Genomic DNA, 24,466 nt, shown 5'->3' with positions numbered 1-24,466 from the left:
AAGTGGTGACATCCCTATCTCTGAAGGGACTTAAAAAACATGTAGAAGTGTTGCTGGGGGACATGGTTTAGTGGTTACCTGTCAGTGTTGGGCTAACAGTTGGACTCAATGATCTTAAAGGTCTTTTCCAACCTAACTAGTTCTATGATTTTAAGAATGAGTTGACTAAAATAACTCTACAAAGTAACCATTTATCAACCCTCTCTTGAAAACTCTAGCATTTTGTACGATGGATGCATGGGACATGTATTGAATGCCCTCCTCAGCATGTCAAGGAAGATGAAGTTTTCATTTTCAGCTTTTACAGTGATGTCCTCCAGAACCCTCTGATAATTGAACAGGCTACTCTCATCATTCAGAATGTCCATGAAGTCTTGACTTCTCTCCACAAGTATTTGAACCAGTGGCAGAGGTACAACCTGCTGTGGAAAACAGACAAAGTCGTAGTCATGGAGAGGTTTGCTGTAGAGAAGCCTTCTTTTGTCACCTTTGATGATGAGTTTCAGCGCTATAGGAAGGTGGCTCAGGAAGTGACTCAAGAGCCCTTGATTAAAGATGAGCAATTTATCAGGCTTCATCTGGCTTCTTTAGCCTGCACAGTACAGGAGAATGTTCAAGGCTGGGTGATTTCACTTGGAAAGGTGCTTAATGAGTCTGCAAAAGAAGAACTCATCAGTCTTCAGGAGGAAATTGAGGTAGGTGTTTTCTGTTTGTTTTTGTCTTTATCACAAAGATAGAATATGAATCTTCATGTTTTTCATTTGTGTTTTGTGTTTGACTCATCATTATAATTCTGCTTAATTACTTTGTCAATGTGGCATCTAGAAATTATTTTTACTTATTACAGAGATTATCACAGAGTCTTAAGAAGCCTCCTGATTCCCTGGAAGATCTCAGAACTGTCCTTGGCACAATTGCAGAGATCAGAGGCATGTCCTTCGAAGTGGAACTGAAATATTTGGACATCTGGGAGAGATACCGAACTCTTGCAATGTACAATGTTTCAGTAAGTGCATCTCATAAAACATCTTAGATTTGAGGCAGGGTCACAAATGCCTCAGGTGTATGAATAAATGCTTTCCTTTGAAGACTTTTCACAGAATCACTGTATTGTTGAGACTAGAAGGAATGTCTGAAAATTGTCTAATTCCAACCCCTGCTCAGAACAGGATCTTCACTTTAAAATGGGCATATGTTTAAATCTGACTCAGATCGCTTTGATGCTGGTTTTGTGCTTTACAAATTTATAATGTGAGCACATATTCCTTGCTTTCTTGTGACTAATTATTTCTCATGAGAGATGTTACTTGTTTCGGTTTAGGTAGCTGAAGAAGAGCAAGAGAGGGCCAACAAGATTAAGGAAAAATGGGAGACTCTCTTCTTTGAAGCATCAGAAGTTGATCACAACCTTGGAGGCATAAAAAGATCATTCACAAAGGTAATACTTGTAATTAATATTGGGAAAAAATAGAAATGGAAAGGAAAAGAAAAAATTTAAACATTGTTCTCTTCAGGTTACACAGCAGCAGATTGAGGACTACAGCAAAGAGATAGAAGGTTTCTTCCATAAGTTCATGACTGAGGGACCTGGTTCTGTTGGAGAAGATCTTGACAGAGGTAAAGTGATGCCTTTAAAATATTAATCTTTGGACAGATCTGTGAATTTTATCGAAAACAATAAAACTGTGCTTTCCTTATTAACATACAAACTGATCAACCACAAATGTGACATTTTTAGTGCTGTAACTTCTCTGGACTGTATGCAAATATTGTGTTATTTATTTCCCACGATCCCTGGAACTGTTTGCCTAGAAAACTTCCTTTGCTTTCCCAGGACTGGAACTCATGGCCATTTTTGAGAAAGAAGTGGAAAAGCTGGAAAAATATCGTCAGGAACTCAGCAGTGTTGAGAAACTTTTTGACTTGCCAGTTACACTGTACCCTGATTTAATGAAAGCACAGAATGATATGAAAGGTCTGAAGCAGATCTATGAAATTTATGAGTTACAAAGAGTAAGTCCTGCACTGTTTTTACACAGACACATGCACACACATAGAGCAGAGGTGGGGGAGAGAAGAGGAGGCTGCATTGTCCTCTAGTTACTATCAGCTCTGTTATAAGCTTTTACATAAAGTAAGCTGTGACCTGAAACTGACCATCACCATGGAATGATTTTAGTGATATTACATCAGGATTAACGGTGCCTCCATAGTGGACCAACCATGTACTCTTACCAGAGAGGAGCAGACCTTTTCTCTTCCCTAATAATTATTGCGTGGCATTTTACTGAACGAGTCTCCTGTTCAGTGGAACTACTTTTGAATATCATGTATGTACAGATGACAATGGGTATTTAAGGCTTTAGTGGATGTTAACTATTTTTTAATGAATTTAATTACAAAATGAAAATTCCCTGTAAGATATGCTCTTAGGGATGCTTTGCCTGGTCTCTGCATTTTATTTTGATTATTTCTTATATGACTATTTTTGTTTGGCTATGAATCTCTCTTGGACATGTTTTTGTCTGTTTGTAAATGTTAATACAATTACTTCTGCACCCTGGCTGTGGTCTTTAGATCCCACTGTAGTGGAAAGATTTTTTCACTGTTGTTCAGAACTAAAAGGAAATACCATTTTTTTTCCTCTTGATGACCTTGTTCCCAGGCAGCTAAAAAGGAATGGTCTCAGACACTCTGGATAAACCTCAATGTCCAGATTCTTCAGGAAGGAATTGAAGGATTTCTTAAAGCCCTTCGAAAGCTGCCCAAACAAGTACGCAGTATGCCAGTGGCCTTTCAATTAGAAAGAAAAATGAAGGCATTCCGAGAGTCCATTCCTTTGTTGCTTGATTTGAAAAATGAAGCTTTACGAGAAAGGTTTGCTTTGATTTAAATCCACTTTCTATATACACAAGATGTTGTTTATTTTGTTAAAACTCTTAATTTCAGTTACCGGGATCACACCATCTCCTGCAGCTTGAAACTTCCCTTTCCACTTGATGAACTTGTATAATGCAAGGTTACTATGATGGCTGGGATACTTCATGTATTCAAAACATTAGTGCTTGTTTAGACAGTAGCACTCCAAACGTGGTTTCATGATTACATCTGAAATTACAGTTGTTTTCATTTTTACTGTACCATGGTGATTGGTACAATTGTTGATATGTCAATTTATAACAGGCATTGGCAAGACCTTATGGAGAAAACAGGGACGAGTTTTGAAATGACAACAGAAACGTTCACTTTGGAGAATATGTTTGCTATGGAACTTCACAGACACTCAGATGTTATCAGTGAAATAGTTGGAAAAGCTGTTAAGGAACTTAGCATTGAGAAGGTAATGTGAAAAGTTGTAATAAAACCATAGATGACAGCAGTCTATGTTCTAGATGAGATTTTTACGTTGGTACGACAGCCAATCTTCAGGGATCTGCCATGGTGTAACTGATGGCAACTGAGATGAATAGTGCTGTTAACCAGCTAACACATGGCACAAAATCCTATCTTGACTTTGGCAGTAGCATATTGGATACCTGTTATTACAAGCAAGTCTGGTCTGTGAAAGACGATCTGAAGAAAGATCCCTTCTGTTTCCATCATGATAGTTTGAAATACATGCTTTATAAACCAGAGTTAGAAAATCTGTGCAAAACTTTTGCTGAATTGATATAATTTTATGCTAAGATTATAGTTCTCTGGTATTCAAAGACTGCAACATGCATCTTTTTATGCTCACATGCAGGGTGTGAAGGAAATAGCAGAAACTTGGGAACACCTGAAATTCACTGTACAAATATACTTCAAAGGCACTGAGAAGCGAGGCTTTATTCTGGGACCTGTAGATGAAATTATAGAGATTCTTGATGACAACAATGCCAATCTTCAGAGTGTTTTGGGCAGCCGATTTGTGGGTCCTTTCATTTCAACTGTTCACTGCTGGGAAAAAACTCTGTCATTGATTGGTGAAGTAATTGAGGTAGGGAGGAAAGTGCTGGACTAAATAATTAATGTTTAATATTTATAATCAGAGATTTCTCTTATAGCTTTTTTTGTTTCTCTGATGGTAACATTTGTGTCTTAGATCTGGATGGTGGTTCAGAGAAAATGGATGTACCTGGAGAGCATCTTTATTGGTGGAGATATCAGATCACAGCTTCCAGAGGAAGCCAAAATATTTGACAGTGTAGACAGGATGTTTAAAAAGGCAAGTAACTGACTTGACTTGTGGACAGCATAATCATTTAGTGCATTTTGCTTCCAGTTTCATAGTTAGCTGTACTTTTCTGTGCTGTTTATAAAACTGAGAATGGTATGTTACACTGAATGGGGTATGACATTGGGAAACTCAGGAACTCTGGTGTTTTACTTCACATTTGTCATACCTGAAGGACTTGTCTTGATTTAGCTAATCTGGACAGATCCTTGGCTGGCAGTACTGGACAGGCAGAATCCCTTTTTCCTTTCATCAGACACAGCTTTTTACCTTCACTATGATAATAACAAACTTACATATTTCTATAGCTCAAGGACCTACATCCATGCTAAAAAGGCCTTCCTGGTATAAAGCCACTGTTCCCATGCTGAACACATATTGCCAGTATGATTATGGATCACTTTTCTTTTCCTGTCTGCAAAACTGAGGTTGTACTGTGATTCTGAAATGCTGTTTGTCCTTCGCTTGAAGTACCAGTGTATACAGGAGCAAAGCTGTGTATATTCTTATGCTTGTAAGTCTTGGGATACAGGCTTGACTTGATTACGCTTGCTTTTACAGCATTATCTCCATGCTCTCAGCTTTTCAAGCATGGTGTCTTCATGTAGCACTGCAGCAACAGGAAACCATATTTAAAACTCTAATTCACTTCTCTAAGAACCCATACTGCTTGTGCTGCATGTGTGCTTTGGTTACTAGTTGAAAATAATTCAGTATAATCCATTGATTTTCAATATTTCCTAAACTTTCTGTTTTTCCCTGTGTAGATTATGGATGAAACTGTAAAAGAACCAACAATAAAAAAATCCTGTGAAGCCCCAAATCGTCTGTCAGACCTGCATCATATAAATGATGTGCTGGAGAAATGTCAGAAAAGCTTGAATGATTATTTGGACTCCAAGCGAAATGCTTTCCCAAGATTTTTCTTTATATCTGATGAGGAGTTGCTTAGTATCCTTGGCAGTGGTGACCCACTTTGTGTCCAAGAACACATGATAAAGGTAACAATGTCTGGCTTTCCACAGTGCCTTGTGCTTTTAGGTGCTTTACAAAAGTTTAACAGGCTACACTGTACATACTATTAAGGATATGCTAATATTTATCATATACAAAGAGCATCTTGGAAGTATCTTGAAGAAACTTCTGAACTATCAAATCATATCTGAACAATACTCTCTCCTGGGTTTCACACTGGCCAGAAGGAGTTAAGGTAGAGGTGCGCTGGCAGAGGAACATTCAAGATACACCAGAATAATCAATCATTAAAGAGCCTTCTTGTAGCTCCTGATAGATCTTTATTTTCTGAAAAAAAAAAAAAAAAAACAGTGTCATTTGGTCCAGATCATTTGCCTGCTTGCTTTGCAGTTGGCTGCTGAGCTGTTTATCAGCATTTGTATTTGATTTCTTGAAGTCACATCCATTTTTCTTTGGAGTCCATGGAAATGTCCTTTCAGGATTAAACGGGGGCTAGATACTCATTATATCTTTGAAGCTTTGTTTCTAAAATGCTGGTGCATTTCTTCGTTGGTGCATTACAGATGTATGATAACATAGCCTCCCTGAGGTTTCAAGATGGTGATGGTGATGAGAAAATTGCTACAGCCATGATTTCAGCTGAGGGGGAAGTGATGGAGTTCCGACAGGCTGTATCTGCCAAAGGCAGAGTAGAGAATTGGATGACAGCAGTTCTAGAAGAAATGAGACGCACAAACAGACTCCTTACCAAGGAAGCTATTTTTCGATACTGTGAAGACAGAAGCAGGTGAAACAATCACTGTCAAGCATAACAGAAATACCTTGTATGTTCTTGTGAGCCTGTAGCAATGGAGGAAAATAAAGATTTAATTTAAAAATGTTTGCACAATTTAGCCTGTATTTCTATATGCAGAAGAATATGAATACATGCATATACAGTATTTAACTGACCAGAAAAAGTGTGTTACCTATCACTTCTAATTTCCCACTTCTTGAGTTTCTGTTTCTACTGTGTGTACACAGTACGTTTTTCTCAGTGACTTTTTTCCTTCCCCTTTCCCTTCCCCTTCCCCTTTCCTCTCCTCTTTCCCTTTCCCTTTCCCTTTCCCTTTCCCTTTCCCTTTCCCTTTCCCTTTCCCTTTCCCTTCCTTCCCTTCCCCTTCCCCTTTCCCCTTTCCCCTTCCTTCCTTTCCCTTTCCCTTTCCCTTTCCCTTTCCCTTTCCCTTTCCCTTTCCCTTTCCCTTTCCCTTTTCCCTTTCCCTTTCCCTTTCCCTTTCCCTTTCCCTTCCCCTTCTTCCCTTCCCCTTCCCCTTCCCCTTCTCCCCTTCCCTTCCCTTCCCCTTTCCCCTTCCCCTTCCCCTTCCCCTTCCCCTTCCCCTTCCCCTTCCTCATAGAATAAACAGTAATTCAGACTCTCTCACTGCATTTCCCATAGAGTTGACTGGATGTTACTCTATCAAGGCATGATGGTGCTGGCTGCTAATCAGTTGTGGTGGACTTGGCAGGTAGAGGACGTCTTTCGGAAAGTGAAGAAGGGAGAAAAACAGGCAATGAAACTTTATGCTAAAAAAATGCACAAGCAGATCGATGAGCTGGTTACCCGCATTGCAATGCCTTTGAGCAAAAACGACAGGAAGAAGTACAACACTGTTCTCATTATTGATGTTCATGCCAGAGACATTGTTGATACGTTTGTAAGAGACAGGTAACCACCCCCCCACAACCTACTGAGAAAATATCAAATTCAGAGAGTGCATTTCCATGCTTTTACCTCATGGGAGCAAGTTTTTCTCGTGCAGCATTCTGCAGGCTCAGGAGTTTGAGTGGGAGAGCCAGCTGCGTTTCTACTGGGTGCGGGAGCCTGATGATCTGAGCGTGCGGCAGTGCACCGGCACCTTTGACTATGGCTATGAGTACATGGGGCTGAACGGACGGCTGGTGATCACCCCGCTCACTGACCGCATTTACCTCACGCTCACACAAGTATGCTTAAGGAGATTTTTATTAACAAACCCTTTTAAAACACACTTCTGGGCAATCACATAACTGTTTGATTGCCACTTCCTATTATCTCCTAGATGCCAATGTGAAGGCTAATGTGTTTGATCAGTTGTGATATCCTTCTAACCTGTTTGCCTCAAAGATAATATAGAATGCATTCACAGATACGATTTAAAGATTTTTATACCTGAAGGTTCATTTGTAATTTTGCTACCAACCTATGTAATCCAAGCTTTGTTTTGCTTTTTGGTCTGTCTCCAAAGGCTTTATCAATGTTTCTTGGAGGGGCACCAGCAGGGCCAGCAGGTACAGGAAAAACAGAAACAACTAAGGATCTGGCCAAAGCCCTGGGCTTGCTGTGTGTAGTGACAAACTGTGGAGAAGGCATGGACTTCAAAGTAAGAGTTAAAGATTGGTGTTGTCTCATAAAGTACCAGTTACTGCTCTTTTTTACTTTCCAGGATAAGGACATATTCTGAACTTCTGCATAAGTACCTTCCATGCTAATTAATAATGAAATGTAGTAAAAATGGCTATGTAGAATAGATTCCTGAAGGAATTTCAGGTGCTTTCAAGTGGGAGAGCAATGACTAGATGATATGTTTAAGCTCATCATAGGCAATCTGTACTTCGAAAGTAATTATTGCAAGACCTCATGACAGATTGCTATCTCCTGCATATGTAAAATATCCAGAAGTTTTACCCAGTCATTAAGAGTTTTAGCATACTCCAAAATTTGCTGACACTGAATGTTTTATATATTCATTGCTGAGATGTTTTTCTTGTTGTTCTTATTTAGGCAGTTGGTAAAATCTTGTCTGGTCTTGCCCAGTGTGGAGCATGGGGATGCTTTGATGAGTTCAATCGTATCGATGCTTCTGTGCTTTCAGTCATTTCTTCTCAGATTCAGACTATTCGAAAAGCTTTAATGAATCATGTCAAAAGATTTCAGGTAAATATTAAACATGAAGAGTAATTGTGAAAGTTGATCTTGTTTTTGAGGCTGGTTCAGGGTCAGACCCCTTCATTAGATCAAAAGGCTGCCTCTTCTGTAACTCATTTGTGCTGGGCATTTCAATCTCCAGATAATCTGCTCTCAGAGATGTTAGATCCTTGCTGATTTGCTAGGTTCTTCCTTTATGAAGTGAGATAAAAGTAAGCTATACAGGATAATAGTAAATAAATGGGATAATATTGTAGCAGTAATTAGGGAGAAGAGCAAATTGATGTGGATTATGAGGCTTTGTTTACTGATGTTTATTGGAATTCAAAACCCTCAAACAGAAAATGTGATGGAGAAATGTGAAATGTTTTGATGTTTATGTGCAAGATACAGTGAGAAGATACAAACAGTGGGATGAATGTATCTAAATGACTATCTAAAGGTAAATATTTTAACATGTTGTCCTCAGCAGGTGCCCCAGTATTGCTGTGTTTCTGTTTGAGCATTCCAAAGTCACATTGTTCTAACATTTCCTTAAATCTTTAGTTTGAAGGACAGGAAATTGCCCTTGACAGCCGAATGGCCATTTTTATCACAATGAATCCTGGTTATGCTGGCCGTACTGAGCTCCCTGAGTCTGTAAAAGCTTTGTTCAGGCCTGTGGTTGTTATTGTACCAGATCTTCAGCAAATCTGTGAAATCATGCTGTTTTCTGAAGGGTTCCTTATGGCAAAGGTAAGAAAATTTTATTGCTACCCATACCCACGTATGTAGGGCAGTGTTTGGCTGTGACTTACACATTTGTGCTTCTCGAACTTAAAATCTCAAATAGGTCCTTGCAAAAAAGATGACAGTGCTATACAAGCTGGCAAAGGAACAGCTTTCTAAGCAACATCATTATGATTTTGGACTGCGAGCTCTTAAATCAGTGTTGGTGATGGCTGGAGAACTGAAAAGGGGATCACCAGACCTCACTGAGGTAGATTTAATATTTTGTTACATCTATTTCATTAGGAAGAGGATGTGTTTACACATCTGCTGCAGCTTGTCTGTGTTGAAAATAGGAGCATTTATGTTACTTGTCTTATCTCACTTACTCTCACTCAGTATCATCTTGCCCTCTGCCAGCAGGTTACCTTCAGAACTAGAGTTAAAGCAGGGAAATCTGTAGAAAATGAAGTATTCTACTTCTTTTTAAGTCTAGAATGCAAGCAGCCAGATGAATGTCTCTGGATGAATAATGAAAGTGTTTTTTTGAGCAGTGAGTGCTCCAGTTGTGCAATTGCGTAGCTCATGTAGTAAACTTATAAATGGAACTTTTTCAGTATTGCATTGCTTTCTATGGCTTTCATTTACACCTAGTTTTTATTTCTATATGTACAGTTCTGATACCCAGTTGCTTAGGGAAATTTTCTTTCGAATTTCTTCCTAAAGACTTGGAGACAGCTGAGGGGACCTCTCATACAAGGTTATGTACAGATGCACATTGCAGGTTGGCAGAAAGCTACGGTCTAAATGATGTTCTCAGGGGGACTACAGAACCTGGATATGTACATAAAACAGTTGGTTATTTTAATATCAGCTGTGATGTGGGCCACTCTGGCCATCTGGTGTTTGGTTAATATGGTAGAAAAAGGCAGTGTATTATACTTTGCTATTGGTCTGCTTAGTTCTTACGAAATAACTTTTGTTTCTACTACTGACTGATGCCAACATTCTCAAAGCTGCACTAATGTAATCAGGCAATAGTTTTTAGAGTGTTTGAAGTTGCTACATATTAGATAATTGGTTAGATATTTGGTAAAGATTGATTCTGCTGTGTTTTGTCTAGGAAGTTGTACTGATGAGAGCTCTACGAGATATGAATCTTCCTAAATTTGTGTTTGAAGATGTACCTCTCTTCCTTGGCCTAATTTCTGACCTGTTTCCTGGCCTGGATTGCCCTCGAGTCCGCTACCCTAACTTTAATGATGCTGTAGAACAAGTGCTGGAAGAAGGGGGTTATGTTGTTTTACCAGACCAGGTATAAAAAATGTTACTAGCTTGAGTGTTGTAAACATTAGGCTGGGCAGGCTTTGCTGCACTCTGGAGTGTCTCCAGGAAAGCTTAGTTTAGTTTCTGCTTCTCCACAGCAGAACTATGGGCAGCAGTGTATTGAATTAATATTTACTTTTCAGGTGGATAAAGTAGTTCAGCTGTATGAGACCATGCTAACTCGACACACCACAATGGTAGTTGGACCTACTGGAGGTGGCAAGTCAGTTGTCATTAATGCTTTGTGCCAGGCCCAAAGCAAGTGAGTACAGAGTTTGATATATGGAAATCAGGTTGTAAAAGGGCACAGGCTGCATTATTCAGCCCCATGCAGTCATGAAAAATCAATAGTTGACCACAATATTTGTTTGGGTTATAATATGGGATGTCATTTTGTCATTTTAATATTGCTTTTCTTGTTCTATCTCTAGGCTGGGATTATTGACTAAGCTTTACACAATGAACCCTAAAGCTATGAGTGTGATTGAGCTGTATGGGATCCTTGACCCTATCACACGAGACTGGACAGATGGAGTTCTGTCAAACATTTTTCGGGAGATCAACAGGCCTACTGACAAAAAAGAGAGAAGGTAGACAGCTAGAAATCTTTCTGATTATTTTTAGATACTGAGTTTTACATCAATGTTTTTTTAAAAAATATTTAATACTGAGCTATTAAAAAACCCAAATACTAAATAAATAGAAAATGTCTAAGGGTCTTTATGTCTTCTGTGAGTTTCCAGCCTCTGTGAGATGGATGGAAAGTATGCAATTATCAGAAATGAATGGGAGGATTCAAAACACCTGGGCTAACATCTGAATTCTTAAATATGTTAGGAAAAATCAGATGGTAGTCAGTGCCCTCTGGCTCCTATATCCACAGGTACATTCTGTTTGATGGAGATGTGGATGCTCTCTGGGTTGAGAACATGAATTCTGTCATGGATGACAACAGGTTATTGACCCTGGCAAACGGTGAGCGGATTAGACTTCAATCTCACTGTGCTTTGTTGTTTGAGGTAAGTAATGAGTTAAACTGTGAATGGTGATTTAATATCTGGGAAGGGTTAGGTACAGATGGGTCTAGTAACCTGAAAACCAGTGACTGGGTCTGTTCTTTGTTTAAGCGTATGATCGTCTTGTATGCTTATCTTGTATGCTTATCTTGTATGCTTATCTGATAGGTTGGTGACTTACAGTATGCATCTCCTGCCACGGTATCCCGCTGTGGAATGGTCTTTGTAGATCCTAAAAATTTGAGGTATAAGCCCTCCTGGGAAAAGTGGATCAAAGGAAGAGAAAGTGAGGTGGGAATTTCTGCACTTGTTCAGAGAGTATATTAAATGCTGAACTGTAGACAGCTGTAGAACCCCCCCAACTTTGTAAAAGCAGTCTCAATTTCTGACAGCAATTCTAATCACTAGGCCTGCAGCAGAGGGCTAAAGAGAGTTCCCAGCTTTTCTAACTCTGGCTGTTTCTGAGAACTGAAGAACCAAGAAATCAGTTTACCTCATCTCCTGAGCTAACAGTGAGATTGCTTAGATCCTTACTTAAATTTAAATTAAAAGCTCCGGACCACAGGGAGCAGAAGTAAGACATCTTAGTTGCTAGCACTTGAGCAATGCAGATCCTCACCTTCTGAGAACTCAACCCATGCAGTCTCACATTCCTTCATGTGACTGTACCTTGTCTTTGGTAGAAGTGATTCCTTCAAGAAAAATCATACTTGGTCAGCCAGCTATTGATGGAAAGCTCTGCTTTTACAAATTGGCTTTCCAGGTTTCTGTGAGCTGAATTATTGTCCTTTTTGTTCCTCAGCAAGAGAGAACCGAATTGAATCGTCTTTTTGAAAAATATGTGCCCTCCCTTATTGATATGATTGTAGAGGGAATTACAGATGGCAGCCATGGAGAAAGGCTGAAGACCATTATTCCTCAATCAGATTTAAATATGGTAAGGAACAGAGAATAAATGTTGAAAAAAATTATGTAAAAAGAGAAATAGAATGATGGAGAGAGTAAAATCCTCCCAAAGAAAGCACAGGAATATCTGTGCTGAAACCTCAGTTTGCTAGTGATGAGCACCAAGAGTCAAAAGAAACAGTTCCTAACAATGTTCCTTTACTGTGTTAGTAGCTACACCTGTAAGGTGAAAAGATAAGCAGACACTTAAACACCTGAAACATGTTAAGTGTTTTCATGGCAATTCTGTTTACAGCTTTGTTTTGTTTTGAAACAGGTGGTGCAGTTGACCGTGATGCTGGAAGCTCTGGTTGTTCAGCCTGATTATCCTGATGTTCTGGAGTGTTTTTTCTTGGAAGCTTTATATTCCTCCTTAGGTGCTGCTCTTCTGGATGCTGGGAGAATTAAATTTGATGAACATGTTAAACGTATTTCCTGCATGTCTGTTGTGCGAGATGACAATGTCCTGGCTAAGCCAGGGGAGCTGCCAGGTAGGATCTTGTCATGATTTAGTCTGAATGACATTGATTGTATTAGAAAAGTGTTAGTTTCCATGAAGAAAAGTGTTAGTTTCCTTGATAGCACAATGATAGTCTCTGAAGGACTATCACTGAAAACTATGTAGAGATACTGATGGTAGATGACTGGTCTACCCTCTCAGAACAGTACTTGTCTATGCCAAGCTGAAGAGATAAACAGTGAAAGCAAAAATAAAACATGAAGGGAAAGCCAGTGGAAGGTGCTTAAGAAGCAGTAATGTGATCTAAGTGCTGGACTGAGAATTTTGGTGCATGTCTTAGTGGGTTAAATGACAAGTAAACAGAACAGAGTGTTGCCCAGCTTGGTCTAGAATCTTACCCTTCTCTTTCAGCTCAAATTATTTTCTTCTGAAATATTTCAATGTCCTAAAAAACCTCCTATTGCTTAATGATTTGCAGGTCAGCTGCCAACTTTGTATGACTTCCATTTTGATGGATTTCAAAAAAAGTGGGTGCCTTGGATGAAACTTGTTCCTGAATATATTCATAAACCTCAAGTGAAATTTCTTGACATTCTAGGTGAGTGTGAGAGAAAATACAGTGATGATATGCCTTTAATTTATAATGTGCCACCACTGAGTGCATGGCACCTAGAACGAGACAATCTTTTTCTGTACCAAAGGTCATCTACACAGGTTCAGTTTCTTGTGATGGCACAAATCAATTTCTTTAATGTTCTTGTCATCATCATTTAGCAGCAGTAGAGTTGAGTTATAGCACTGTGTAATAAAGAAATGGGGAAGGGATGAAAAGCTTGTTTCAGATAATAAGGCTTATTGGAGCTAACAGTGCCTTTTACAAGCCAGATAGCAATAGATTCACAAACTGCTTTGCCAGAAAATCTAGGAAAAATGCTAGCTCCCTGGTTCAACTGCTTGGTAGATCAAAATTATCTTCTTAAGACTGTCATTGCTTGTTACTTCAAGCACTGTATAATGGTGACAGTTGCTTTTCATGTTTAAGGACAAATTAAGGCAGGTTACTATACAGTAATACTTCAGCAAGCACAGGTTAACTTCACTGACAGACGAGATCATTATGTGATCTCTGCATTTGTTCCTAATGGCAGGCTATTCACAGAAAAAAATTTCATCTCTGTAGAGTTCTGGGAAAATGCTTATAATCCAAATAAATCCTGATTATGCCCTCAAAAAAGGGATTAAATGGAGCCTAACCAGTTCATGACCCTCATATATGGAAGATGAATGCTTAAAAAAATGTATCTATAAGACAAAAGGTCCCAAAAATAGAAGCTGAAAAAGGATGGTTGAGCAATGAAAATTTTCTTTCAGCATTGTTAGTGAGTGGATATTTCAGGTGTCATCTTTGTGCAAGTGAATGTTAATACCTTGAGAGTCTGATCCAGCACTATGCTATAAATATCAGTCCCCCAGCTGTACTGCATTTTAATTTAACCTGAGCTCACATTCTTGATCTTTTTCAGTGCCTACAGTGGATACAACACGCACTACTTGGTTACTAGAGCAGATGGCAAAAGTAAAACACCCAGTTGTTCTTGTAGGTGTATCGGGTACATCTAAAACAGCAACTACACAAAACTTCCTAAACAACCTGGACAAAGACCTCAATGTATGTATGAGGTATTTTGCCTTGTTTGCAAAGCTGCGTTTTCATTCTTTGTCCTCATTTTAAATTTGCATTGTGAAGAAATGGACCAGGGAGTGTTTCCTTTTGACAGCCTAATGCAAAGTGCATTTTTTTGGAAAGCTTTATTTAAAAGAACAGGTAAAAATTAATTCTTATCCACTTCCTCCCCTTTGCAGCTGCTGCTAGTAATTAACTTCTCTTCTCGTACAACATCAATGGACATTCAGAGAAACCTAGAGACAAATGTAGAGAAACGAACTAAAGACACCTATGGCCCTCCTATGGGAAAACGCCTCATTGTTTTCATGGATGATATGAATATGCCAAGGGTAAGCTGCCAACAGTTTGTAAGGTAGTGTAGAAACATTTGGGGTGGCTGTGGTGGCCTTTCATATGCAGATCCAATGAATCACTCCAATTCATGATTGAATTTGGGCTTAGGATCTTCAGAAGAATTGGACTTGTGTGCAATATGGAGTATTTCTGTATGATACAATATTTGTAATATAAAAGAGATGTAGTTGGATCATTTCTCTATGCCATTAAAATCACGTTTCTGTGACCTAATATTGCCTCAGGTTGTGTACTGTAGAAACCATCCCTTTCCCTTTACAAACAGGGCAAACGGGTATGTGTACATTTAGTCTGTCTTGGAGGAGAGGTACTTTTCCCATAGGAGCCATTGAAATGATGTTCACAGTTAGACCTAGAGCTTTACGAAGTGTCACTTTAGTCCTTGTAATGTCCTCCTGAGTATGGAGCACAATATTTCCACATTTATAGTAGTAATTGGCATGCTGATGGACTGTGCTCTAAATATCTTGACTCTTTTGTATTACAAAGGTTGATGAGTATGGCACACAACAACCCATTGCGCTGTTGAAGCTGCTGCTAGAAAAAGGCATCTTGTATGACCGTGGTAAAGAGATGAACTGTAAATCTCTTCGAGACCTGGGGTTTATTGGTGCCATGGGCAAAGCTGGAGGAGGTCGGAATGAAGTTGACCCTCGATTCATCTCACTCTTCAGTGTTTTTAACATACCTTTTCCTTCTGAGCAGTCACTGAATTTGATCTATAGCTCCATCCTGAAAGGCCATACTGCGGTAATTTCGCTGTTTTTAAAGGGTTGCTCAGCATGTCTCTAATTTTTAAAGAGACATTTATTTCTGTTATCACAAGATCTGAAATCTTCTGTTATCAGACTTCTTATTTAGAACCTCATGCAAACCTTTCTCTTCCTCTCCTCTTTCTCAAGAGACAAGATTACAGTGTTTTGATAAATGTTTGAGTGATGTGTAAAGATTCAAGTCAGCAGGTAATTTACGAACCTGGTGCTTTTCACAGGTTGAAATCTGGGAATGATTTGGTTATGGTGCCTAAAACCAAATACAAAAAGGTCAGGAAACCCTTTCCTGAATGACAGTGAAACATTTCATATAGTACAGTAGACTGTGTTACTAGCAGGTAATCTGCAACATTATGTAAGAAGAAAGCATTTTTTTTCTGCTGTAGAAGAGCTCTGGGAATTCCAGTCATGGAGTCTGATGTTACCTTCAGCACTGTACAAGTTTGGGGGTGAAGGTGGCCCTGCCCCAAACATTTAACTGCAGAATGTTCATCCTACAGAGGAACAGGACGTTCTGAAAGTGCTTGCCCTCAGTTATTTGATATATACCAAGCAGGATTAAAAGATGGAAAGTAGAATATATTCAATAGCTTTGTGGTCTCTCTGGGTAATCTCATGCAAACTCTTCTTCTTTCTCATGCTTGCAAGGTGTTTAATGAGCCTGTAGCAGCCATCTCGGACAAGATTACTCTGTGTACTTTGGAGCTTTATAAAATGGTTATTCGTGACCTACCCCCTACTCCTTCCAAATTCCACTACATTTTTAACCTGCGGGATCTTTCCAGGGTCTATAATGGACTCATTCTTACATCTCCAGAGAGGTAAGAATAGAAAAATTGTCTTCAGTGGTCCTACATCTATTTAAACTGGATGAATCTGGGTGAAGATGAAGTAATTTGACCTATGAAATCAGTCACATCTGGTCACTTTTCATTAAACCATCACCACAATGACAAAATGTTCAGGAGTAGTCTACACTGTAGTATTACTCTTGATGACAAACAGTGATGTGATAGTCCTTCTTAAATAAACTATCCAGAGGTTAAAATGCAAGCCAATTAATTATTTGCTCTTATAAAAAGAACAAAACCAAAAAAAGAGTAAAATAAAAGTCAGTTCAGGCTTTGGTGAGTGCTATCAACCATATGGCCTGAAGAATCAAGTCAGCTCATTCGGTGCAGTCTGATATTTCAATTTTAATGTAGGTTTCAAACAGTGACCCAGATGGTAAGAGTTTGGAGAAATGAATGCCTGAGGGTTTTCCATGACAGGCTGATTAATGAAGCAGACAAAGCATTGGTGAGTAATTTCTTTCAATTTTTAGTAGTCACTGACTATTACTATGGCAACTAATTTGCAATAGCAACATTGCCAACTGTTGCACTCAGATCTTGCAGTCAAGACTGCAGACTTGCTAACCATTCTGTTCCTCCATTAGTTTAAAACGTGGCTCATGGAGTTTTCTGAAGTGACTGACAGACTGAGTAGGTCTGCTGGAGGAGTGGAGAGTGTCATTGAGTTTGCCAGTCCAGGAACATGAATTAGCAATGGCATGGGTGACAAAGTGCGAGAGCTGTGCAGGGAAAACTGAATCACTTCAAGTCACTATTTTCCTTTAGGAAGGCTTTTATCAGAATGTGACTATACAATCAAGTACGAAAAAGGAAAAGGGTAAAAGCAGAGTCCTTAAACAATGGATCAGATTTTTGCTGTTAATGCAAACTGAAAAACGCACCAAATCTTAAAAGAGAGAATGATGCCAGTTTCATACCTTGAGGACTAGGGAAAGAAATGGAGTAAAATTTACTTAGATATATGCAGCTTGCTAAGATGAAAAGAGCTCAATTAAGATGACCTCAGATTTTTCTGCTTAAAACTTTCTCCTTTAACATACAAAGATATATTTCCAGCTCAAATTTTCACAACTCAGAATAATTATTTCACAATTTTTCTATATTTGTACATTCATTCAGACTTACAAGATTTGGGAGAGATCTTGGTCACAAAACGTCAATGAATGCTGAGAAGAAAGGTTTATTAATATATTTACACCAATATATGAGAAAATTAATTTTTTTAACAGGCTTGTCACTCTGTGTTTTAAACTTCTTCAGTCCTTTGGCTTATATAATTCTTGAACTGCCTGTTAGATCATTTTAGGTTATACACAGAACACAATAGGAGGCTCTGGTCTTTGGGTCTTTTAGTGACATAAGCATACCCTTGACATCAGTCGGTATTTGAGCAAGAATCTTCATTATCACCTTTCAGAATCATCTGCTTTATTGTGTTGCCTGACTCATTTCATATCCTTGAAGGTACAAGGCCATATACAAAAGCTGATTGAAGAGAATTTCAAAGATGACTTGGAGCAGGCCATGAGGGAGCCTATTCTTTTTGGAGATTTCAGGACGGCACTGAGTGAAGATGAACCTCGTATTTATGAGGATATCCAAGACTATGATGCAGCAAAAGCTGTCTTTCAGGTACTGTGCATCAGCTTGGAACTGTGCCTCATTCTGTGTCTGTGCCTGAGGAATGAGCAGGAGCCTGCCTCAAACTGTGGGCAATCTGTTCCCTTTCTGTGTGCACACAATTTCCTGTGCACTGTTTCCCGTTTGGGGGCTGCAGTCATGAAAACCGAGGGTCAGCTACAGAGTCAACAGTGTTTTCCAATAGTTTATTTTCGCTGAGGAAGGGGAAAGGAATAATGCTTCTAAATGGGTTGTTATTTGATTAATGTTATTAATTGCCTCATAGGTCACCTAGTAACATTCTGTCCACCTTTCTCTGCAGGAGATTTTGGAGGAATATAACGAATTTCATACGAAAATGAATCTGGTGCTTTTTAATGATGCTTTGGAGCACTTAATCCATGTGCATCGCATCATACGAATGGATCGTGGGCATGCCCTGCTCATAGGAGTGGGGGGCTCAGGAAAACAGTCCCTAACGAGACTGGCTGCTTATACAGCTGGCTGTGAGGTTAGTGAGTCTTCATCTCTGCCGTGAAAGAAGACAAGGAAAGCAATATTGTGATCAGGGTTAAATTGGCAGAAGGGGAGTGAAATCAGATAGACAAGATAACAGTGGGCTGGCATCTCTTCCCTGTGGAGAGAAAATCAGGATGAGGTGATTGAAAGTCAGGGTGAGATCTAAGATGGTGGCTGTGGGTGATCTGAGCAGGAAGCTGTCACTGAATCTGGGCACTGGGGATGGAAAAAAAAGATGGGTTTGGCAGAGAACGGCTGACGGTCCCTACTGCTTTTGTTACTTATCTGTACTACAGCAGCACCCAGTGCTACTTGAGGAACCTTGTGATTGATACTGTAATATTTTGGACAGGAATTGTTCCACTCTCAGAGGTACTTTCAGTCTCTTACAGAGGCTTGGAAAGGAAGAACAAAAGAGGAGAATGAACACAAAGCAATTTTGAAAATGGAATCTAGCAGAGTTGTACAAATGCCGTTTTAAAAAAGAACGTAGTGCATAATTATTTTGATACTTGCACATTTACTGATTATAGAGGCTAAACCAAACCCCTAGATCCGGTATAACTGAAACTCAGAGTTACCATCATGTCTTGAGCCCATCCTTGTCTTCTCAGTATGTGTTTTTATCCTCAGATTTTTGAGATCATCTTGAGTCGAGGATATGGAGAGAATAATTTCCGAGAAGATTTGAAAAAATTATACCAGAAGCTGGGTATTGAGAACAAGTCAACGGTCTTCTTGTTTACAGATGCCCATGTAGCAGAAGAGAGTTTCCTGGAACTCATCAACAATATGTTAACTTCAGGTGGCATAGGCAGCCTCGATTGCTCCGCATCAGTATCTATTTGTGCCTCACAACCTCAAATGTACCCTTGATCCAGCTATTACTGTTTCACCCTGTGTCCTCTGCTGCTTTAGTTAATTACACCTTTCAGCATTACCTGGAATGATCTTGGCCTTAATAATGGCTTTTTGGCATCTTGTTACAGTCATTCATATGTGTCTGGGAAAGTGATAGAGTTAATTCATGCTGATAATGATATTGCAGGAATCTCAGATTTCTTCCAAGACTGAGATATATCTTCAGCTGCCACAAATCCACCTTTTGTCCCATTGGCTTTTGAATAGCATTCACTGCAGCAACTGCTTATACACACACACACACATATAATTTAGTATGTTTTCGTGTACACAGCAGCTGAAAATGAGCAGCAGCTGACACTGTGTGACCATCCTCTCTACAGAAATTCCTACACAGCCTCATTTGAAAACAGATGTGTCAAATCACTTTCCATGGTTTAGTTTTGCCTGTTACTGGTCTGCTTATGTCAGTCATTAGGTAACTTATGAAATATTTGCCATGTGATTGAGAGGATAAAAATATGAACTGATGGTTTCTAGATGCCAATGAAGATTTGCTTAGCAGAGTTAAAAAAACTTTATGTTCTTGTGACATTTTTGTGTATGTTGCTGAAGCCAAGCAAGAATGAGTTAATTATTCCTCTAAATCCCCTTGCATCATCAAAAGTATTGTCTTTGTTTTCTGTGGGGCCTGCGGAAGGAGGAGAAGTACAGACAGATTAACAGCTTAGTTCAAAACTATCCAGAATAATGTTTGCAGAGATAGGTTTAAAATCTGTGACTCTGGTTTCTCATCTGCCCTATCCCCAGCCATATGGTTTTCTCTTACTTGTTGTTCTCACTGGCATTCCTCTGTCCTTATGTTACAGGAATGGTGCCAGCCCTTTTTCCAGATGATGAAAAAGACTCCATACTAAGTCAGATTGGAGAGGAAGCTACTAAAGCTGGCATGCACCCAGCTAAAGAGAGTGTCTGGCAATATTTTGTAAACAAATGTGCAAGCAACCTTCACATTGTCCTGGGAATGTCCCCAGTTGGGGACAGCCTGAGAATGTGGTGCAGAAATTTCCCAGGTATCTTTGTACACACTGCTTAGTCCCTTCCCGGGAAATACAATTTTGCAGGCAAGAGAAAGTCTCCAGTGGATACTTTGAGATGTCTGGCAGATAAAGCTAAGCAGAGCAGGTTTCATGATTAAGGATTCACAGTGCATGATTTTTTTTTTCCAGTTAATTACCACATATCAGTGAATATTATTGATTAGCATTTACCAGATTAGTTAATTTTTCCAGATGAACAGCTGGAAATCTATTGATTATCCCCACTGAACTGGAAATATACAGCCTATGTAGTTTACAGAAGAATGTGTGGTATTAAATCATTATGAAACTAGGATGGTGGTAAAAAGAAACAGTTTTGTATCCACAATCAAAAAAGGGACACCCACTGAGAGAAAAACACCTGAATCTGGTGGATGCTGCATTTAACTGGTGGCTCAAAGGAGTCCTGGAAGAGAGAGTAAACAATGGGAATGAGTGAGAATCCTAACCCAGGCATTAAAATACCTTGTTGCAGGTCTTGGCTGCCATCCTGTAGAACAGGACAGCCTAAAGAATGACACAGGGGTTAGCAGGACACAGGGGCAAAGTTGGTTGTTTATCAAAATGGAAGAATTATGGCAGGAGTCAAATGAGACACATTCTGCAGATTCATGATATAAATAAAGCAAAGCATGGGACTCCCTGGCAGATTAAGGTCCTGTTTCACATAGGAATTGTTCAAAAAACATTATCCTTTTATTTTAAGGTCTTGTCAACAATACTGGTATTGACTGGTTCTTGCCCTGGCCCCGCCAAGCCTTATATGCAGTCGCGCAATCCTTTGTTGGTATGTAAAATGTCAGAATTTTACCCCTTTGGTATAGCCTAAGAAATACACTATTTTCTTTGTAGTTGTAGATTTTGTTATTTAATTTCCTGTTTTGCTTGTTACCCTGAATCTAAAGGGGTGATTCAAAACTCCAGTCAAAAATGGTTTTGGAAGGAAGTTTCTTACTCAAATAGATTTTAAAAAAATGGCTAAAATTCAAATTCCCAGCTCTACAGACAATGTGGTCTGCCTACAAGGAGGTCCAGGTGCTCTTCTGACTCTTGCTTTTTGCCCAAGCCTGACTTAGATGTATGTAAGAATGATTATCATACTCTTAAAAAAACCCCAACAAACCTAAACCTTTGACATTTTCTTTTGCCCAACTTTAGGAAATAACAAACGCATCCCCTCAGAGATCTCTGAGTCAGTGATTGAGCACATGGTCATGGTGCATGAATCGGTAGGGGATTTCAGTAAGAGGTTTCTACAGAAACTGAGACGTAGCAACCACGTCACACCAAAGAATTATCTTGATTTTATCAATAATTACTCCAAACTGCTGAACGAAAAAAACGAGTTCATTTTAGGTAAGGCCGTGTAGATATTTTCTACTTGTTAATACTTGATTTAAATATTTTAAAGAGGAAAAAAATGTGATGAGAATCCTATCTATTATCCATCTTGTGCAAAAATAATTTTATCAGTACTATCTCAAATGCTGTGCTGGCATCTGGTTTTGACATTGGACCAAGATCCTGAACACATGTGAATGCTCATGTCAAACTGTGGGCTGTCCTCAAATGTTTTTGTACGTGAACCTGAGCCAGAATCTCCATACCAAGATGCTCCTCTATTTGAGGAGTCTGATTAAATCTAATACCAGCTCAGCCTAACTCAAGGTTTGATGTTCTTCCTCAAGAAGCAATTCCTATTCATACTTCAGTGGGCACTGAAATATGTGAAGAGGATGAAACTTGAACAGTGTAATATGGAAAAAAAGTTGGGGCATGGGGCCAGTGTGTGGCAGCTTAAGGAAGCTTAGGAAAGGAAAAATTTCTTAGAGTAATTTTCCTTTCATAACCAAGGCTGCCTTGCTGCTAAGTGCACCTCCAAACACATTTTCCTGCTGTGAGAGTGTCTGTTAGATAGTACACAATCAATGAATCACTAACATTTCTCCCTTTTTTTTTTTTTTTAATTTCTGCCTAGCACAATGTAAACGTCTGGAAGGGGGCTTAGATAAACTGAAGGAAGCCAGTGTACAGCTGGTTGAGCTGAACAAGAAACTTGCTGAGCAAAGGATTGTGCTAGAAGAAAAATCATCTGCTTGTGAGGCTTTGTTACAAGAGATTTCAACAAACACACAAGCAGGTAGGTAGTTTACAACTACTGAAATGTCCCATATGCTAAGCAAGGTTCACAGAGTTTGGGTTGGTTTGGAAGACCTTCTAAGAGCTCCAATTGCTTTTAGAGATAACTCTCTTGTTCTTCTTGTCCTGATCCAGTGTCATGCTAGAAGTGTATGTCTCTTTTCTTGCCCAGATTGCCATCTTTCCTGTATGTTTGACCTACAGTACTTATACAACTCAATACTATGTTTGTCTACCCTTGTCATCTCTTTCAAAAGTATAGGGCATAATGTGGGAAAGAGGCCTTAGCAAGAAGGGGACTTTCTGATTCAGAAAATTATTATTAAAGGGAAAACAGAGGGAAACATGGGAGGAAAAGGGGTTATGTATGCTATTGTATGAAACACTCACAGAGTTCCTATTCTGGTGATGGAACTGTAAACACTGGTAAGCTAGAAACAAAAAGGTACTAAACTGATGGTAATTTCTGATTTTCAATGAAGAGCAAATCTATATTAGTGTGTGTTTGGTATACATATCTGAATACTACATTTATAGTCCTGCCTTTACAATTCTTAGCTGAAGAGAAGAAAAAACTGGCTGAAGAAAAAGCTGCAGAGATAGAGGAACAGAATAAGATTATTGCTAGGGAGAAGACGGCTGCTGAGACAGCTTTGGCTGAAGTCATGCCTATTTTGGATGCTGCCAAACTGGAGCTTCAGAAGCTTGACAAGTCTGATGTTACTGAGATCAGGTGACTTATTTGGATATAGCATAACTCTTGGAAATTTACTGAGACCCCTTTGTTTGCAGGGTCTGAGCCTTTGCCTCACCTTTCTCATCTGCGTGTGTAGGGGTGGAAGCCAGGACATCAGTTGTCCAGGTGTGGAGATCACAACAGAATCCCTTGATTCCTAGCCCATGATTTCCCCTCAGTGCTGTTCTTTTAGTTCCTTCTTTGAAGTCTTCCCTTTATTTCCCTACACTGTGTCTGATGCACTAGAAACTGGTTTGGTTTTTGCCCAAGCAGTGGCTGTGCAAACCCCTTCATTCCTCCTCTGTTTCTGTTCTGTGTAACACAAACCAGTTATTTTTAGCAGCATGAAAATGTATTTCTCTGTAGAATTAACTTCTCCCTGTGTTTTTAGAATACATCTTGTATTTGGGGAAAGCTGTAAAAGCACATCCAGTCCTTGGATCTCCCTGAAATAGCAAGGACTCTTCCTTCCCTGCCATTCTTGTTTAGTTTCCATTCTCTCATAGATCTCTGGATTCTTCCTTTATTAATTCTCCCAGTGGGCAGCTGCTTCACTGCCCTAGGGAAGAATTTCACAGCCCTGGATTTTAGACCTTCCACTGTTTAAATCCTTTCATATATAATTGTTCAGATTGTCTGAATGCAAGAATCTTCTTTGATCTTTTTGTCTAGTTAATAATTTCTTGTCTGCTCTGAGTTATCTTTTTAACCATATGTAGTATGTCTTACGTACTAGCTCTTGCTGTATTGCAATGAGTCCTAATGGCAAATGCTTGTGTCTGGCCTCATGTACTTTGTCTCCTTCTTTTTCTCCTCCACTGTCTCCTTCGTCTGATTTCTAGATCCTTTGCAAAACCCCCTAAGCAGGTACAGGGTGTTTTGGAATGTGTTCTTATAATGAGGGGCTACAAAGAATTAAACTGGAAGACAGCCAAAGGAATGATGTCTGAGGCAAATTTCCTGCGATCCCTGATGGAGATAGATTTTGATGGAATTACTCAGAGCCAGGTGAAATCTATCCGAGGTAAACAACTGATCTCTGTACTTGGAATGAAGGTAGGATCTTGGTAATATGATTAACTATGTCAGCAGCAGCCCCTGCAGTGCTGTTTGGGAGGGTGGGATTCACTCTGTGCAAGAGGACAGCACTGCAGATATTGCACTGTTGGCATGACTGGATTTTTCAGAGTTCTAAGACCTTCTGCTATGTGTTACATCCAGTTTGTACTTTAG

The 24,466-nt window shown here is 39.3% G+C and overlaps 1 protein-coding gene across 1 annotated transcript in view; it reads left to right on the top strand.

Moving 5' to 3' along the window:
- DNAH10 (dynein axonemal heavy chain 10) overlaps positions 1-24,466 on the top strand; it is a 57,122-nt gene that overhangs the window by 16,448 nt on the left and 16,208 nt on the right. Inside the window, exons 19-57 of the mRNA XM_054392909.1 lie at positions 219-695; positions 848-1,006; positions 1,322-1,438; positions 1,515-1,617; positions 1,835-2,013; positions 2,666-2,877; positions 3,184-3,340; positions 3,746-3,979; positions 4,085-4,207; positions 4,984-5,217; positions 5,755-5,978; positions 6,627-6,896; positions 6,991-7,174; positions 7,456-7,590; positions 7,992-8,144; positions 8,682-8,870; positions 8,968-9,114; positions 9,967-10,158; positions 10,313-10,431; positions 10,601-10,759; positions 11,053-11,188; positions 11,354-11,476; positions 11,988-12,122; positions 12,408-12,621; positions 13,069-13,188; positions 14,114-14,259; positions 14,454-14,606; positions 15,121-15,381; positions 16,053-16,225; positions 16,610-16,703; positions 17,723-17,890; positions 18,201-18,389; positions 19,031-19,202; positions 20,128-20,331; positions 21,065-21,145; positions 21,517-21,714; positions 22,337-22,498; positions 23,056-23,230; positions 24,076-24,257. Coding sequence (XP_054248884.1) covers positions 219-695; positions 848-1,006; positions 1,322-1,438; positions 1,515-1,617; positions 1,835-2,013; positions 2,666-2,877; positions 3,184-3,340; positions 3,746-3,979; positions 4,085-4,207; positions 4,984-5,217; positions 5,755-5,978; positions 6,627-6,896; positions 6,991-7,174; positions 7,456-7,590; positions 7,992-8,144; positions 8,682-8,870; positions 8,968-9,114; positions 9,967-10,158; positions 10,313-10,431; positions 10,601-10,759; positions 11,053-11,188; positions 11,354-11,476; positions 11,988-12,122; positions 12,408-12,621; positions 13,069-13,188; positions 14,114-14,259; positions 14,454-14,606; positions 15,121-15,381; positions 16,053-16,225; positions 16,610-16,703; positions 17,723-17,890; positions 18,201-18,389; positions 19,031-19,202; positions 20,128-20,331; positions 21,065-21,145; positions 21,517-21,714; positions 22,337-22,498; positions 23,056-23,230; positions 24,076-24,257 — 6,853 coding nt within the window. The remainder of the gene's footprint in view (positions 1-218; positions 696-847; positions 1,007-1,321; positions 1,439-1,514; positions 1,618-1,834; positions 2,014-2,665; positions 2,878-3,183; positions 3,341-3,745; positions 3,980-4,084; positions 4,208-4,983; positions 5,218-5,754; positions 5,979-6,626; positions 6,897-6,990; positions 7,175-7,455; positions 7,591-7,991; positions 8,145-8,681; positions 8,871-8,967; positions 9,115-9,966; positions 10,159-10,312; positions 10,432-10,600; positions 10,760-11,052; positions 11,189-11,353; positions 11,477-11,987; positions 12,123-12,407; positions 12,622-13,068; positions 13,189-14,113; positions 14,260-14,453; positions 14,607-15,120; positions 15,382-16,052; positions 16,226-16,609; positions 16,704-17,722; positions 17,891-18,200; positions 18,390-19,030; positions 19,203-20,127; positions 20,332-21,064; positions 21,146-21,516; positions 21,715-22,336; positions 22,499-23,055; positions 23,231-24,075; positions 24,258-24,466) is intronic.

Source organism: Indicator indicator, chromosome 26 (assembly GCF_027791375.1).
Source record: "Indicator indicator isolate 239-I01 chromosome 26, UM_Iind_1.1, whole genome shotgun sequence".
Classification (NCBI taxonomy): Eukaryota; Metazoa; Chordata; class Aves; order Piciformes; family Indicatoridae; genus Indicator; species Indicator indicator.
This window is presented reverse-complemented; position numbering and strand designations above follow the sequence as displayed.